The sequence below is a fragment of the Amphiprion ocellaris genome, chromosome 9 (genome assembly GCF_022539595.1).
Source record: "Amphiprion ocellaris isolate individual 3 ecotype Okinawa chromosome 9, ASM2253959v1, whole genome shotgun sequence".
Taxonomy (NCBI): domain Eukaryota; kingdom Metazoa; phylum Chordata; class Actinopteri; family Pomacentridae; genus Amphiprion; species Amphiprion ocellaris.
In genome coordinates this window covers 36,400,991-36,419,798 of record NC_072774.1, presented here as the reverse complement: position 1 = coordinate 36,419,798, position 18,808 = coordinate 36,400,991, and the positions used below count along the sequence as shown (strand labels likewise).

At 42.4% G+C, this 18,808-nt stretch overlaps 1 protein-coding gene across 1 annotated transcript in view; it reads left to right on the top strand.

Moving 5' to 3' along the window:
* The first annotated feature begins 14,561 nt into the window (after positions 1-14,561).
* The window catches only part of LOC129349720 (trichohyalin-like), a 46,976-nt gene continuing 42,729 nt past the window's right edge, over positions 14,562-18,808 (top strand). Inside the window, exons 1-4 of the mRNA XM_055013945.1 lie at positions 14,562-14,588; positions 15,485-16,924; positions 17,012-17,173; positions 17,560-18,805. Of these exons, the coding sequence (XP_054869920.1) occupies positions 14,562-14,588; positions 15,485-16,924; positions 17,012-17,173; positions 17,560-18,805 (2,875 nt within the window). The remainder of the gene's footprint in view (positions 14,589-15,484; positions 16,925-17,011; positions 17,174-17,559; positions 18,806-18,808) is intronic.

Genomic DNA, 18,808 nt, shown 5'->3' with positions numbered 1-18,808 from the left:
ATTATTATTTTAGGACAAATTCATAAGCTCACATTTGTCTGGTAAAAGCCCTCTAGTGGCTATGTAAAAAATAATTATGGCTTTTGTTTGCCATTAGCACAAGCAGAATTAGTGCAACATTGTTATTGTGACGTGAGGTGGTGTCCCGCCTGGCCGCTGTTGTGCACCGTGCCAGTGGTGCAAGCATGCGGCCTTTATATTCAGGTGCACAGCAGTGGTGCTTCCTGTCTTCCACTCCTGGCTTGCTCTCGTGGTGGCTGTGGCCCAGTGTGACAGTGTTGTTGGGTGCAGCTGTTGCTCTGGTGTGTTCGCCCAGCGTTGTGATTGCCGTCTTGTCCACACCGTGGCTGGCTGCTGGTGCCAGGGTGAACCGGTGATCGGCTTGGAACCCTGATGTGTGTATAATTATCGACCCGCTCTGGTTGTGTGACGGCCGTATCCTTGCGGCTCACATCCTCCAGTCGTGGGCCTGGCGTAGCAGCCCACTATATCACTCCGAGCCGTGCTGCGGTTTTGGTTTTCTTTGGGGTTTTTACTGCTTTGTGTTTTTTTGTTTCCTGTTGTTGCCGCTGGCTTGGAGCGGGCTTGTCCTGGCCCAGCACGGCTGAGAGTCGCCTGGGCCCGCTCTGCAGAGGCCGAGCTTGTCACAAAGTTCTGATCCCAGTGACGTGGACCTAAAAGCTTAAGGCCTCCGGGTTATTCAGGTTGGTTTATTTTCTTTTGGGTTTTTTATCTCGTTATTCGGAAATTTATTAGTAATTTCTTTTTTTTTTCTTTTTGGTATCTTCTTCCTTCATTTGTTGTATTAGTTGGCTTAACTTTTCTTTTTTTTGTAAGTTTACCTAGTTTCATATATTAAATTAATTGATCAATTTCTTGTTCTGTTTGTTTTGTTATGTAGACTTTTTTTTTCTCGTCCACACCAGTTGTGTTTCGTTTGGGGCACGTTTTAATAATGTGTGTTTTGTCTCTTGCCAGGTGCTGTGGCTGACTGCAGCAGTTAATCCCTGGTGGTGGTGTGTTCTTCACAGTCCCCCTTTTTCTTTTGGTTTTGTGTGTGTGTGTGTGTGTGTGTGTGTGTGTGTGTGTGTGTGTGTGTGTGTGTGTGTGCGTTTTGCAGTGTCACCGGTCATTCATTTGAGGACCCCTCTTTCCTTTTTTGATTTCCCAGCTGCATGGTAAGCCCCAGCCCAGTTTTTAGTCTCTCTTGCCCATTGTTTTACTCAAGCATGTTAACTGGTGTGTGACAGTATTGTATTTTTTTAAAATATATTTTGTTAATAAAATTGTTTCATTGGGAGAACATCTCACCCCCTGTGGTGCTGTAACCTGTAGCCCCAATTGGTGTAGTGACGGCATGACTCTTAGCTAGGATTTCCTGGGTGCAGTTCCCAGGTGGCGTTGTTGTGACCATATCTGGTTTTTGCTAGACACAAAAAGCCTCTATCTCGCCACATTCTGTAGCCACAAAACTCTATAGTAGAAGGTTTTTAGTCAGGGTTATAGAGGTCAAATGAAGGACAGAGATAAACCCTGTCTGACTTTAAGCTACTCCATCATGGACAAACATGAGCTCTGAAGACAGGATGATAGGTGTGCTCTATCAAAAAAAAAAAAAAAAAAAGTCTTAAAAATCTATTTTAATATAGATCAATGTTTATTATAGACTTTATCATTTAACAGATCCAAACAGACTGGGACATGATCATAACTGCAACTGCACTCATGTAGACACAGTATTTTGTAACAGGTTTCAGTCTTGTGTGTTGGATTTAGATGATGGCTTCAGACCTCAACCATGTTTCTGTGCTGTCACATCTTTTCATGACAACTCTGATACTCTCTGCACTCCGTGAAATTAGTTCCTGCAATGTTTGCAGTTTGCCCGCTAACTTTAGCATTTGTTTTCAACATCCCACAAAGCGTAAGTGGATGGTGGTGAGATAGTTGTTCGATCTTAACAGACATTTGGGATGCACATTTTCAGTCAAAAAAACAAAGCAAGCAATCTATAATTTGTACATAAAATTGAAAGACTGGTAGATCATTGGACAAGAGCAATGATGTTGAAAATGAGAATGAAGTGATATTGATAGCATAGGAAGACAGACGTGACAACAGGAGTAGCCAGTGTCCACTGAGAGGAATAAAGACAAAACATGAGGGAAGAGATCTTCCTCACTGAATTTATGCCTGACCTTCATGATAGTTGCTCAAGTTTCTATTCTGAACAAATAATTAAACAATTGCAAAAGTTATCCAAATATGGAGTTTTTATGGACGTCAGCTAGGAAATCCTCCCACAGGTGTGGAGAATAAATAGACTGATCAAAATATGGGAGGAAGCTTTACCAAGAAAATGCTATAAACATGAAGAGAGGCAGGTAAAAGATACTTATCTAATATATATATATATATATATATATATATATATATATATATATATATATATATATATATATATATATATATATATATAATTACTTCCCATTAAAATTTGATTTGTTTACTTAACAGAAAATGATCATAACCAGAAAAGAAGACAGACATAACAATGAAGGGCCAAGGTTAAAGGACAAAAAAATGTACATGATTAAACTGTACAGGGTAAACGACATAGTGTTTCACTTAGCCTTTACAATTAAACTTTAAACCATGTCCAAGTGGCTACGCAGGCTTTTTCATGTTCTTGTTCATTCATTCACTCGTTCTCAGAAATAATGGACACTCAATGGTTCACTGAGTCGTACATTATCTCCATCAGCTACTGAGTCAAGTCATTGTGACATTAGTGACATCTGACCCACCTCATTGTGGGAATAGAAAGTAGTATAGCCTTCATTTCACGGACACTACTTTTTTATTCATTTACAGATATTTTTCATGCACTATACAGTAGATAATTTTACACACTTAGAATCTAGACACCAACAAAATTAAGACAGTAATGCCAGTGCTTTACTTTCTTTGTCCATGAGTATGCAACAGTTGCGTGATATAAATTTCATCAACCTCCTAAATCTGTGTGAAGCCCATAACTTGGGTCTGCATGCACGGAACAGATAGGGAATGGAGTTCTTCATGCAAACTTACACAGAGCACCAAAAAACAACAACAAAGCTGTTCATGTTCACGTCAGTAAGGATAATCAAGGCTTAGGTGGGAGTGTGGACATAGTCTTTGAAACACTGCTGCTCTCCCTACGTTTAACAGATAAAGACATTCCTCCAATTACCGACTTACTGCAAAGCCGGATAGTTGGTGTTTTTCCTGATTCATTTAATTAATTATTTTTGCTCAGAGACATCCCAACATGATAAAAAGATTTGTCGGAAAGAGAATGCTGCTTCAAATTTCTGGCACAGCAGAGATACCACAGGAAAACTTGGCATGCAATTTGTCATTAATAACTTAAACTAACACGAACTGTGTAAGCAGTACTTCTAAACACTCTTACTATATAGGGAACAAAAGCTCAATTGTATGATCTCTTTATGCCAATCCATCTATTTGACAGGACAGAGGATTTCTTTGAATAACAACATAAACTTTTTTTTTTTTTTTAGCAAAAATGCCTCGAAATTGATCCAACGCACAAGACCAGTGAGGCGCTCTTCCTTTACACAGAAGACAAGGAAACCTGGCACTTTAGTCAGGCTGGAAGAATCATTCATTATATGTAAGTGTATATGTAAGCACCGTGTATTGTTTTGGGGGTAATTGTCAAATATTGTTGCTATTGTTCCTTTTTCCAAAAGGCTCTTGACATGTCTAAATAAAGCTGTGAGGAAAAGTCAATCCTGTCCAAATCACACACAACACATCACTTTAACAGATTGAAGGAGCTGGAACTGTTACCTATTACGTGACTGAAAAAGTATTAACACTGGTGATTTCTCACACATTCTTACCTCTGATATCAGTGTACCACAGAAACTGTCCTGTGTTGATTGTGAATAGCCTCCCCTAACCTGCAATCAAACCCATGGTGTGTGTTGGGGGATCAATGACAGCCGTGGCAGAACCCTCCCTCGGGGTGTTTGTAGAGGTCAGTAGTGATGTGGATGGTTGGTAGAGGAGATAATCTCTCAGTTTCCCCCCACAGGGTGTGTATATGTGTGTGTGTGTTTGTAGCAATAACTGACTGATAGGATTTTGTCACTCAGTTACAGGGTAGCTGCACAGTCACTGAGAAACTCCTGTGTTGTTATTCCCTGTGGCTGTCATGCTGGAGTTTGGTGCTGGGTGATGTGATGGTGTACATCCATTAGACATAGTGTTAAGTTGTACATACACTATATTGCCAAAAGTATTCGCTCATCCATCCAAATAATCAGAATCAGGTGTTCCAATCACTTCCATGGCCACAGGTGTATAAAATCAAGCACCTAGGCTGCAGACTGCTTTTACAAACATTTGTGAAAGAATGGCTCGCTCTCAGGAGCTCAGTGAATTCCAGCATGGAACTGTGATAGGATGCCACCTGTGCAACAAATCCAGTCGTGACATTTCCTCACTCCTAAATATTCCACAGTCAACTGTCAGCTGTATTATAAGAAAGTGGAAGTGTGTGGGAACGACAGCAACTCTGCCACCAAGTGGTAGGACACGTAAACTGATGGATGCTGAGGAGCATAGTGCCAAGAGGTGGCCAACTTTCTGCAGAGTCAATCACTACAGACCTTCAAACTTCATGTGGCCTTCAGATTAGCTCAAGAACAGTGCTTCAGTAGAGAGCTTCATGGAATGGGTTTCCATGGCCCAGCAGCTGCATCCAAGCCATACATCACCAAGTGCAATGCAAAGCGTGGGATGCAGTGGTGTAAAGCAGCCACCACTGGACTCTAGAGCAGTGGAGACACCTTCTCTGGAGTGACCAATCACGCTTCTCCATCTGGCAATCTGATGGACCAGTCTGGGTTTGGAGGTTGTCAGGAGAACCATACTTGTCAGACTGCATTGTACCAAGTGTAAAGTTTGGTGGAGGGGGGATTATGGTGTGGGCTTGTTTTTCAGGAGCTGGGCTTGGACCCTTAGTTCCAATGAAAGGAACTCTGAATGCTTCAGCATACCAAGACATTTTGGACAATTCCATGCTCCCAACTTTGTGGGAACAGTTTGGAGCTGGTCCTTCCTCTTCCAACATGACTGTGCACCAGTGCACAAAGCAAGGTCCATAAAGACATGGATGACAGAGTCTGGTGTGGATGAACTTGACTGACCTGCACAGAGTCCTGACCTCAACCTGATAGAACACCTTTGGGATGAATTAGAGCAGAGACTGAGAGCCAGACCTTCTGGTCCAACATCAGTGTGTGACCTCACAAATGAGCTTCTGGAAGAATGGTCAAAAATTCCCAAAAACACACTCCTAAACCTTGTGGACAGCCTTCCCAGAAGAGTTGAAGCTGTTATAGCTGCAAAGGGTGGACCGACGTCATATTGAACCCTATGGATTAGGAATGGGATGTCACTTATGTTCATATGCAAGTCAAGGCAGGTGAGCGAATACTTTTGGCAATATAGTCTATATCTATAAGGTTGCTTCTGTGGTCACAGGTAGAAATCTCCTCACACCTCCTCCTCAAATGCTTGGCTTTCAAAGCTGCATAATCCTACTGATATTTTGTTTTCAGGGGTTCTGTGCCTTTTTTGACAGGGATAGTGGATAGAGACAGGGAATATAGGGAAGACAGAGTCAGGAAGTAATACACAGCAATGGTCTGGTTGGCCAGAATTTAAACCAGGTCTCATTGTTTAGGGTATTACTATCCATGCAATATGCACGCCAACCACTAGGCTGTTGGTCTGCCCATAATTCTATTTATTAAGTAACAAAATTAATGTTTTACACTGTTGTGGTTGGACTAAAGTCTAGGCCTTTATTGAAAGTCTGTACGACATGCTAATGCTTTCTTTTCCTAGACCCTTGCTGCTAATAAGACTTTGGACAGAGCACGAACAAAGATAATGGGTCATTACAGTCTAGGTCCATTCCTTTGGCAAAAAAAGTAGGTGGTCATTTGCATGTGTATATATGGTAATTCTTGTGTGTTAGATTCCTTGTGTGATTCATGATGGTACTGACTGGTTTGCACCGAAGTTTAAGCAGAAAATTGCTGCATTTGGTCAGTGTCATCTTGTCTGTTTGAAGCCAGAACCTTCTGGACTAACATTAGCTACCATGTGCTACCAGGACAGGTATCAGAATCAAGTACATTCATTAAACATACAGAAAATATTTCATGACAGCATCCTATAGGGGTCTTGTTAGTATAGCTCCTTAACTACAGACACAAAGAACTGACGGTCTGGCGATAGTCAGTTCCACTCTGGTTATTGATTTAACTCCTAAAACCTCATCTATGTGGATCAAAGTCGCACATTTATACCTTTTGTCAATGAAAACAACCCCTTCTTGTCTTAAAATTGCTTAAATGCAACTCTACAGTGTTTCTTCATCTCGAAAGTAGAGATCTATGTTGTCCTGCTTCTTTGTCCCCTCTCTGCTCACTGCAGGTTAAAGCTCACAAACTAACCAGGAACTCTCCTCAGACACTTTAAAATCACCTCTACTCTACACAATGGAGATTTGTAATGATGGGAAAGTTCATCCATACATGTTCTGCCCTTTAACAGGATTAGTGCCTCAGACGTCTGAATGAATGTTTTTTTTTTCATTATTAGCATTTTTTGTTTTACACTGTGTTTTAGTTGTGGGCCCCATATTTTTAATATAGTAAATATAAATTGTTAGTTTTTAATTTTACATGAGACCTGCTCTACAGTTCAACTGAGAAGTATGGTCAAACAATTTAGATTTATTCGATATTTAAGTAATATTGCAAAGGGGTGCAGTCACTTCTGTTGTACTGCAAATGGTCAGCCATGCAAAAAAAAAACTTCAGGGGCCATTACGAGTCATCCTCTGGGGGCTTTGTTGTGATGGACTGATCTACTGTCACTGCCATCTTCACGCTTCGATGACACCCTTTGGAAAATTGTAATAAAGCACTTCTTTCATGTTACTCACAATTATTTGTTTCTGTTTTTTGATTTCATCAGGCTCCAAACAAATGATTAGGAAATATACAACTGCATTTCTTCCTTTTTAAACAAAAAAAATCTGTTATTCTAATACATCCATCCATTATCTATACACCTCTTAATCCTCACTAGGGTCATGGGGGGGCTGGAGTCTATCCCAGCTGACTCAGGTGAAGGCAGGGGACACCCTAGACAGGTCACCAGTCTGTCACAGGGCTACATACAAAGACAAACAATCACTCTCACATTCACACCTACGGGCAATTTAGAATAATCAATTAACCTCAGCATATTTTTGGACTGTGGGAGGAAGCCGGAGTACCCGGAGAAAACCCACGCATGCACAGGGAGAACATGCAAACTCCATGCAGAAAGATCCCGGGAAAGCCGGGACGCGAACCAGGGACCTTCTTGCTGCAAGGCGAAAGTGCTAACCACTACACCACTGTGCAGCCCCTATTCTAATACAGTTTTTGCTTTTATCATCAGCCTTGTTTGGATATTTCACAACAGAACAAGGTAGTGTGTGTTCGCTTGAAACATTAGAAAATCTCTTGAATAGTAAAACTCTTTAACCCGTCCACAGTACTAAACTGCAGCAAATGTATGCTTCATACCAGTGCCTTTAGTATAGAGGTAGTAGGCTGGGAGGCTGCAATCACAGATTCAATTGTAGGTGGGCATTTGGCTTGAATTTGTAAGCCAAGCAAAGTTAGATAGCACAATAATCTGGGCAAAGTGGGAAACTGCCTATCAAAACAAAGTGTTCAAGCCCCAGTAGCTCTTCTGCTACCTATCAAATACAATAAGCACTGCTTAAAAGTAGGAACGTGGTGACAGAACATGTTGGGGTCAACCCAGTAGTCTAATTATTAAGGCTCATATGCCATTACAATGTTCTCAGTTTGACAAATTGAGCCCTGCACAGGAGGCAAATGGCCCACTGCTTTTGTCACTGAAATGAATTAATTTGAAAGCAAGTATACTTAGAATGAATGAACCTTTCACTTGTTTGCCCTGAATTAAAATTGTTATGCCAACAAGAAACTATTCAACAATATTTTTACAATAAGGTGTTTTTTTTTGCTGTTTCTGTTTTGTATTTTATTAATTAAGCTACTTCAGTGCTAGTCTGGATTTGGGCCAGCATAATTTCTGTCCTAATCATATAGTTTCTTTGCGTTCTTTTGCCACTAAGCACAGTTTAACACAACTGAGTCATGTCTATGTGTTACTGTAAAGCACTTTCTCTTTCACAAAGTGGACCTGAAATCAAAGAGATTTAATACTGGGCCTGAAGCCGGCAGTCAATATGGCTCAGCTGCTCTAACCAAAGGTGGCTGACAATTTACAGCCACTTACACTCAGCTGGGACACTAATCCAATCTGTAAAATCTCACTGAATATGTCTCCACACATAGAGCACTCAATCAATGGATTTGGGTTTCAAGAGCTTGTCATAACAAACTAACATTAGCTGTCTGATGTCCCTACATTTGCTGTCTCCATGTTTAACAATGAGTTTAATGCTTTGTCAGTGGTATTTAATCACACTTAACACATATAATCTTATATAAGCCTTTGCATACTCAGATTCTGAGGCTATAAACTCCTGATTATTGCTGCATCTAATCAGTTGGTGCTGTAATTGATTACTTCTATAGAATTGGAATTTTAACTTACTCCAGCTCTGAGATCATTTCTTTCAGGCCTCACCATGAGGCTGACATGGAGGCTTTAAGAAATATGTCAAGAAACATCTGTCTACTGTTTGATGAATTGCCCACATTCAAGCTTCTCTCAGAATAAACATTCAGTCACTGCAATTATCCTGTAAATTTTCAAGTGGCACCAAATATCGTATTTGTCACATTACTTTTAACTACATATATACATATATATGTATATATGTGATATAGATATATCATGTATATATATATATATATATATATATATATATATATATATATATATATATATATATAGATAGATAGATAGATAGATAGATAGATAGATAGATATAGATATATAGATAGATAGATAGATAGATAGATAGATAGATATAGATATATCTATATATCTACATATTTGGCAGTTATTTTTGTGCTTGTTTATGTGTTTCTCACAGAATCACCTCCACCATGCAAACTCCACACAGAAAGATCTCTGGAAGGCTGGACGGTTAACCAAGGATCTTCTAGCTGGAAGGTGACAGTGTTAACCACTGAGCCATAGTGCAGCCCCATACCAAAATTAAAATTCTATATATCAAAAAGAAAAATTGCCCAAAGGGAATTAAAATTATTTTCCCATCTACCATCAGGAAAATGATTATGTTTATTTGACTGTGTGTTGGTTATTATTATTCTTATTATTCTTACAAGTTTGTTGTTAATAGAGTTGTTTTTTGTCTGAGGCCTGTACCACAAAGCAAGAGTGGAATTTATTCTCGCTGTCTTTGGTCTGAATTGAGGTTTTGCACCATCATGATTATGACTATCTTTACTGGACTATATCACCAAGGTCTCTAATGCTGCACAGCACTGCAGCTTGATGTCTGAAGGCTCTGGCTGTGGCATATGGCTTGATGAATGGATGACTGACTGACTGTTCTGAGACACACTAGCAAGCAAACACTTTAAAGAAAAAAGACTGTACAAGCTGCACAGAACCGAAGACTGCTTCTGAGCTGCCTGCAACAGCTCAGAAGCAGGACTGATTGATGGCAAGGGATAGGGAGAGCAAGAGGGGCAGATTATGTCACCTGCCAGTCATTTATACACTTTCCATCGCCTCTCCCTCAGATCGTTACAAGTTGTAAAATTGGCTGATCAGTAGGGGAGCTCCAGGCAAGAGGTCAATTGAACATTCATGGGGTGATGGTGTAGTAATGACGGAGCTAAATCACTTCTAAAGACTTCACACAACTCATGATACTCAGAGTAGATGGAGGACAGATAAGAAGGCTCAAAGGTTGTAACTGCAGCAGCACCCCCTGAAGGAGGCAGGGCCGACTACAAACAGTGAGACCAACAGTGAGTGCTCCAGCTATCTACTTTTTCGGCAGATCAAAGTATGGATTGTGTAATTTGAGCCAAGTGTGGTGTAAAAATAGAGGAGAATGTGAGGAGGAAGTTATATGAAATTGGATGGTCTCTTTGTTGTTACCATAAATGACTAGGTTTTGAGGAACTAAAGCAAGGGAGATGAGCTGGACTGAACTATATGGAATCCTTGCCACCAGATGAAGCAGAAGGTGAGGTGTTGTGCACTGGAGGCAGCTGCAGACACCCCATGCAGAGTGGCCACACTCAGGCACCAACACACATGCACAGATCTCACAGAGAGGAAAAATGAGAATAAACCAGACACTAAAAGGATGAGGTAGAAAACTGAGAAACACAAGGAACAGGTAATATGAATAATTGCACAATGACAAAAGGGCTGCATAATGCTGGTCTTAGCTATTACCTTCACAAAGCTTATTCTCAAAAGGATTCCTTACAATCTCAATGCTTGTCTTTTTTCTTATGTGATCACTGCAGCACAGAATGACACGAGGAGACTTTCTTTTGATAAAACTGCTGATAAAAACTAAAACCTTTGGTTATCTTTTATTTGAAAAAGGATCCACATGCACTATTAAATATTTCCATTGATTACAAATGTGTCAGACATTAGTTACCTTTTCACCTTTCTTCCCCTCTTCTCCCAGACATGGTTTACATTATGTTATCAGATTAATAACAGCTTGTTCATTATCAGACAATTTTTTTATTATAATTTGTTTTTGAAGCAAGTAAAGCTTGTTTTTGAATTCTAGATATGTGATCATGTTGATAGCTTTTTCTCTAGTGGAACAACACATTTTGTTGTACCTACAACCAAATGTATATGCATGAATGGGTTTAAATTAGGGTCAACAAGATATCAAGAGATGAATTTCAGTTATGTGTTACAAAACAGACACATATTCTGTCCAAAATATGGCTATTGTTACCAGTGTCGAGTTCGTGCATTGACTATTTTATTATCCGCTATTCATTCAGCAGTTTCAGAACAGGTCATCAGCAGCTAATAACTTTAACTCATGCACAGACTGAAGATAGTTTTAAAGGTGACCATACACACACACACACACACACACACACACACACACACACACACACACACACACACACACACACACACACACACACACACACACACACACACACACACACACACACACACACACACACACACCCATACACATGGCACACACCAATAGTAAGGCAAAGACCTTACAAACTTTAAACAGAGAACATAGAACCCAACAATCTAAAGTCACCCTTGGATTCGCTATGAGCAAACAGTCGGTGACGGTAGAAGGGAACCCAAAAATAAAACTTTAAAAGTGAGGAATAAAAAAAAAAACTCAGACAGAATCAGGCTCAGGGAAGACAGCCACCTGCCTCAACTGGCTGGGGTGAGAGTGGGGATGAGAAGCGTGGGGGGTAACAGGAGGTGGTGGGGTGGATAGCAGATGGAGAACAGAAAAACAATGCAAATAGAACAGTGTGTTATGCTTATCTTTACACAGATGAACAGAAAAACACATTTTGTACACATTCAAATGTAAGCATTTTTTTTGCAAACACATATTTTCTATTCTGTGTAGGTAGAAATCTGCATGACAAATTCAGCTTTGGAATAATTTAAAAGCAAAGCAAGCAAGTTTTGTGATGTTAGTTATTGAGAAAGAATAAAGTCAGGTTCAAGGAAATCAGATAACCATGAGAGAACAAGATTAGGTAAGCTCACTTTGTTATACAGCTCACAAGAATCATGTGGTGCTGTCCATGTATTGTGTATGTAAGCCCCCTCCATGCTACATGTCAACCCAGGAATGATCGCATCCATAAGAGGATTGGCAAGAAAAGTCGATTTAAGAACTTGGGAGAGCTTGACATGGAGTAGACTGATTCTGATGCCAATGCTGTAAGAACCTCCACACACAGACTTCTTCAGGAAATGTAGCTGTAATGTGGATGTAGGTTTAAAGTGCTGGGTGACAGCTCTGTCAACCAATAGCTCATGTTTTGACCCTCTGGTGTTTTTACCAATGCCCATCGCCTTGTTGTTGAAGATTTTACTACTCCTAAGCTTTAGTTTTGTTTGTGCACACCAGATAATAGCTTTTTTTATCTTGTGTGTTTGTGTCTGTTTGCACATGTGGTAAAAAGATAGTCCCTTAGTATGCCCCTTCATAGATAAAGGTGAAATTGTAGAAATGGAATAAATCTCCCTGTGGAGAACCTGAAAAATGTTTACATTTGAATGGGCACAGGCCTTTCTCTCTCGCTCATCTATCTCCCCTCCCTCTCCCATTCACACATATGCACACACAGTCAGTCCTGAGTTGAGATGGTAATGGCCGCTCCATGAGCCATTGACCTCTCAGTGCCATTCAGAGAGCTACCACTCACTGTGAACTGCTGAATAATACATTGACAGTATGTGGAGTACAAAGCAGAGCATCTCTGCTTGAGAGAGAAACTACAATGAATCACACATGCATGGCAGTTTGTTGCATCTTTAAAAGTCAAACTCTTCCTCTGCCTGTCTGTTTGCGTTGCTCAAGCCCTCCCTACAACAAAACATCCTCAACTGAAAATGCAAAGAGTGGCAGAGTGTTTACGTGTGCCTCTAAGTAGCAAAAGACATAGTTTGAATCAGGAGCAGCAGAATGGGTCTGTGTAGAGTTCTGGACATGAAGTGGCTGTGGCAAACATCGAGCATCTTTCTGGGAAATGTAGATAGAGGAAACAATTTGTGATCTCAGGGACACAGAAGAGCAGAAGAGTTGACAATCTCTACCACTCCTTGGTGAAAAAGGCCCAGCAGAGGCTGTACTTCCTCTGCCAGCTGAAGAAGTCCAATCTGCCACAGGAGTTTCTAATCCGGTTCTACTCAGCAGTCATTGGGTCGGTTCTGTGCTCCTCAGTCACTGTCTGGTTCGATTCTGCCTCCAAATCAGACATGAGGAGACTGCAATGGACAATCAAGAATGCTGAGGAACTCATCAGTGCCCCCCTGCCCTCCCTCCAGGACCTGTACTCCTCCAGGATGAGGAACAGAGCAGGAAAGATCCTCTCAGACCCCTCCCACCCAGGTCACCATCTCTTTGAGGGCTCTGAGCACCAGAACATCCAGCACCAGAGCAGCTTCTTCCCTCAGGCCAGATCTCTCATGAACAATCAACTAGAAAATGACTAAGGGCTCATATCACTAACAGTGCAATATACAACACATATACAGCATTCAACCACATGAGCAATATCTTTATGTGCAATATTGTAATTTAAATAATATTCTAATTTAATTCCCTGGTTTAAGTATTTATGTATTTTTTTCTTTACACAGCACTTTGTTTACGCGGTACTTCTTATACTTCTTGTATTTTTAGAATTTCTTCTTTAGAATTCTCAGATTTAGATTTGTTTATTTATTGTTTTGCTGTTGGGCACTGCTCTCTACACACCAAATGGCACATTCAATGAATAAGAAAAACATTTATTATAACCAAGGACTAGTCAAGCTATCATTTCAGAAGGGTAAGTTTATTTCCAGAAGTTTATGCATGTGTGTGTGTGTGTGTGTGTGTGTGTGTGTGTGTGTGTGCGTGCGCGTGTGCGTGTGTGTGTGTGTGTGTTTGTGTGTGTGTGTGCGTGCGCGTGTGTTTGTGTGTGTGTGTGTGTGTGTGTGTGTGTGCGTGCACGTGCGCGTGTGCGTGTGTGTGTGTGTGTGTGTGTGTGTGTGTATGTGTGTGTGTGCGTGTGCGTGTGTGTGTAATTTCTAGTGTTTTCAGGCAATTTTACAACTGTGTTTATTTTATTAGTCAAATTGGAAATCACACATGAACACAATTATGATCACAAGATTTTTAATTTCTGTGTTTTTGTTTAGGACGTTTTTTTTTCTTTCAATACAATCACTCTAAAACATTTTATTTTTCAGAAGAGGAAACACTCTACTTACCAACTTACAAGTAATGGCATTATTAAGGTGTGATAGAATTTAGGATCATGTTACGGTGAGTGCAGAGGCCAAGAGATTACAGACACAGATTAAATTTTAGAATGCTTTTACAGAATGACACAATAATTCCAGAAACTGGAAACTAGGAAACAGAACCGGAAGTATAACTAGCTTGACGATACTGAACTAAAGAGCCCCTCTAGTGGGCTGGCGGAACAAATACAAAAGCAAAACTACGAAAACCCACGTTTGGTAACATCAAGGCAGGAATCCAGAATAATAACTAAGAATAAAATAGCTGAACTAAAACTAACAGCAATCCTGAAAACAAACCCCAGAACCAGAATAATTATTTAAACTACAACAGAGAGAGAGAAAACTACAGGATACGTGCAAACTAACTACTGTAAATGCTAACGTTGGTTTAACTGTCTTCTGGTATTGCTCGGGAACAGAGACTTAACTGACTTCTACAGAGGAACAGAGTTGAGTAGATGGAAGGCCAGGCTCAACCAGTCCAGGTAAGTGGATCCTCTCCACAGGCGTAAAAGCCAGCAATGGAGTGGCTGGAGTAGAGGAATGGCAACAGGGAGTCCTGGTTTCCACGAGGTAATGGTCCGCCAGAATGGTGTTGGCGTTTCAGATGGTGAGGCTCGGCTGACAGTGGGTGGTTCTTAGGAGGATTCCAGATGACAGGGTGGCGGAGAAAACCCAGCAGAAGGTCTGGGAACAGAAGCAGGCAGGAGTCAAAGCTAAACAAAGACAACAGGATTACTGAAAGTAAAAGAACTGTGGCGCAAACTATAATCTGAATAGAGCTGGAGGAGGAGAGAATAGAGTTGGAGGAGGAGAGAATAGAGCAAGAGGTGGAAAGAAAAGAGCTGGAGAGAATAGAGCTGGAGGAGGAGAGAATAGAGCTGGAGGAGGAGAGAATAGAGTTGGAGGAGGAGAGAATAGAGCTGGAGGAGGAGAGAATAGAGCAAGAGGTGGAAAGAAAAGAGCTGGAGAGAATAGAGCTGGAAGAGGAGAGAATAGAGCTGGAGGAGGAGAGAATAGAGCAAGAGGTGGAAAGAAAAGAGCTGGAGAGAATAGAGCTGGAGGTGGAGAGAATAGAGCTGGAGGTGGAGAGAATAGAGCTGGAGGTGGACAGAATAGAGCTGGAGGAGGAGAGAATAGAGCTGGAGGAGGAGAGAATAGAGCTAGAGGTGGAAAGAATAGAGCTGGAGAGAATAGAGCTGGAGGTGGAGAGAATAGAGCTGGAGGAGGAGAGAATAGAGCTGGAGGAGGAGAGAATAGAGCTGGAGAGAATAGAGCTGGAGGTGGAGAGAATAGAGCTGGAGGAGGAGAGAATAGAGCTGGAGGAGGAGAGAATAGAGCTAGAGGTGGAAAAAATAGAGCAGGAGAGAATAAGCTTTAGGAAGAGAGAATAGAGCTGGAGAAAATAGAGGTGGAGGAGGAGAGAATAGAGCTGGAGGAGGAGAGAGTAGAGCTAGAAGTGGAAAGAATAGAGCTAGAGAGAATAGAGCTGGAGGAGGAGAGAATAGAGCTGGAGGTGGAGAGAATAGAGCTGGATGAGGAGAGAATAGAGCTGGAGGAGGAGAGAATACAGCTGGAGAGAATAGAGCTGGAGGAGGAGAGAATAGAGAAGGAGGAGGAGAGAATAGAGCTGGAGGAGGAGAGAATAGAGCTGGAGGTGGAGAGAATAGAGCTGGAGGTGGAGAGAATAGAGCTGGAGAGAATAGAGCTGGAGGTGGAGAGAATAGAGCTGGAGGAGGAGAGAATAGAGCTGGAGGTGGAGAGAATAGAGCTGGAGGAGGAGAGAATAGAGCTGGAGGAGGAGAGAATAGAGCTGGAGGTGGAGAGAATAGAGCTGGAGAGAATAGAGCTGGAGGTGGAGAGAATAGAGCTGGAGGAGGAGAGAATAGAGCTGGAGAGAATAGAGCTAGAGGTGGAGAGAAAAGAGCTGGAGAGAAAAGAGCTAGAGGTGGAGAGAATAGAGCTGGAGAGAATAGAGCTGGAGGTGGAGAGAATAGAGCTGGAGGTGGAGAGAAAAGAGCTGGAGGTGGAGAGAATAGAGCTGGATGAGGAGAAAATAGAGCTGGAGGAGGAGAGAATAGAGCTGGAGGAAGAGAGAATAGAGCTGGAGAGAATAGAGCTGGAGGAGAAGAGAATAGAGCCTGAGAGAATAGAGCTGGTGTTGGAGAGAATAGAGTTGGAGGTGGAGAGAATAGAGCTAGAGGTGGAAAGAATAGAGCTGCAGAGAATAGAGCTGGAGGAGGAGAGAATAGAGATGGAGGTGGAGAGAATAGAGCTGGAGAGAATAGAGCTGGAGGAGGAGAGAATAGAGAAGGAGGAGGAGAGAATAGAGCTGGAGAGAATAGAGCTGGAGGTGGAGAGAATAGAGCTGGAGGTGGAGAGAAAAGAGTTGGAGGTGGAGAGAATAGAGCTGGAGAGAATAGAGCTGGAGGTGGAGAGAATAGAGCTGGAGGTGGAGAGAATAGAGCTGGAGGAGGAGAGAATAGAGCTGGAGAGAATAGAGCTGGAGGTGGAGAGAATAGAGCTGGAGGTGGAGAGAAAAGAGTTGGAGGTGGAGAGAATAGAGCTGGATGAGGAGAGAATAGAGCTGGAGGAGGAGAGAATAGAGCTGGAGAGAATAGAGCTGGAGGAGGAGAGAATAGAGCTGGAGGAAGAGAGAATAGAGCTGGAGAGAATAGAGCTGGAGGAGGAGAGAATAGAGCTGGAGAGAATAGAGCTGGAGGTGGAGAGAATAGAGCTGGAGGTGGAGAGAATAGAGCTAGAGGTGGAAAGAATAGAGCTGCAGAGAATAGAGCTGGAGGAGGAGAGAATAGAGATGGAGGTGGAGAGAATAGAGCTGGAGAGAATAGAGCTGGAGAGAATAGAGCTAGAGGTGGAGAGAAAAGAGCTGGAGAGAAAAGAGCTAGAGGTGGAGAGAATAGAGCTGGAGAGAATAGAGCTGGAGGTGGAGAGAATAGAGCTGGAGGTGGAGAGAAAAGAGCTGGAGGTGGAGAGAATAGAGCTGGATGAGGAGAAAATAGAGCTGGAGGAGGAGAGAATAGAGCTGGAGGAAGAGAGAATAGAGCTGGAGGTGGAGAGAATAGAGCTGGAGGTGGAGAGAATAGAGCTGGAGGAGGAGAGAATAGAGCTGGAGGAGGAGAGAATAGAGAAGGAGGAGGAGAGAATAGAGCTGGAGGAGGAGAGAATAGAGCTGGAGGTGGAGAGAATAGAGCTGGAGGTGGAGAGAATAGAGCTGGAGAGAATAGAGCTGGAGGTGGAGAGAAAAGAGCTGGAGAGAATAGAGCTGGAGGTGGAGAGAATAGAGCTGGAGGAGGAGAGAATAGCGCTAGAGATGGAGAGAATAGAGCTGGAGGAGGAGAGAATAGAGAAGGAGGAGGAGAGAAAAGAGCTGGAGGTGGAGAGAATAGAGCTGGATGAGGAGAAAATAGAGCTGAGGAGGAGAGAATAGAGCTGGAGAGAATAGAGCTGGAGGAGGAGAGAATAGAGCTGGAGAGAATAGAGCTGGAGGTGGAGAGAATAGAGCTGGAGGAGGAGAGAATAGAGCTGGAGGAGGAGAGAGTAGAGCTAGAAGTGGAAAGAATAGAGCTAGAGAGAATAGAGCTGGAGGAGGAGAGAATAGAGCTGGAGGTGGAGAGAATAGAGCTGGATGAGGAGAAAATAGAGCTGGAGGAGGAGAGAATACAGCTGGAGAGAATAGAGCTGGAGGAGGAGAGAATAGAGAAGGAGGAGGAGAGAATAGAGCTGGAGGAGGAGAGAATAGAGCTGGAGGTGCAGAGAATAGAGCTGGAGGTGGAGAGAATAGAGCTGGAGAGAATAGAGCTGGAGGTGGAGAGAATAGAGCTGGAGGTGGAGAGAATAGAGCTGGAGGTGGAGAGAATAGAGCTGGAGAGAATAGAGCTGGAGGTGGAGAGAATAGAGCTGGAGGAGGAGAGAATAGAGCTGGAGGTGGAGAGAACAGAGCTGGAGGAGGAGAGAATAGAGCTGGAGGAGGATAGAATAGAGCTGGAGGTGGAGAGAATAGAGCTGGAGAGAATAGAGCTGGAGGTGGAGAGAATAGAGCTGGAGGAGGAGAGAATAGAGCTGGAGAGAATAGAGCTGGAGGATGAGAGAATAGAGCTGGAGGAGGAGAAAATAGAGCTGGAGAGAATAGAGCTGGAGGAGGAGAGAATAGAGCAGGACAGAATAAAGCTGGAAAGAATAGAGCTAGAGGTGGAGAGAAAAGAGCTGGAGAGAATAGAGCTAGAGGTGGAGAGAATAGAGCTGGAGAGAATAGAGCTGGAGGTGGAGAGAATAGAGCTGGAGGAGGAGAGAATAGAGCTGGAGGAGGAGAGAATAGCGCTAGAGATGGAGAGAATAGAGCTGGAGGAGGAGAGAATAGAGAAGGAGGAGGAGAGAATAGAGCTGGAGGAGGAGAGAATAGAGCTGGAGGAGGAGAGAATAGAGCTGGAGGTTGATAGAATAGAGCTGGAGGTGGAGAGAATAGAGCTGGAGAGAATAGAGCTGGAGGCGGAGAGAATAGAGCTGGAGGTGGAGAGAATAGAGCTGGAGGAGGAGAGAATAGAGCTGGAGGAGGAGAGAATAGAGCTGGAGGAGGAGAGAATAGAGCTGGAGGTGGAGAGAATAGAGCTGGAGGAGGAGAGAATAGAGCTGGAGGAGGAGAGAATAGAGCTGGAGAGAATAGAGCTGGAGGAGGAGAGAATAAGCT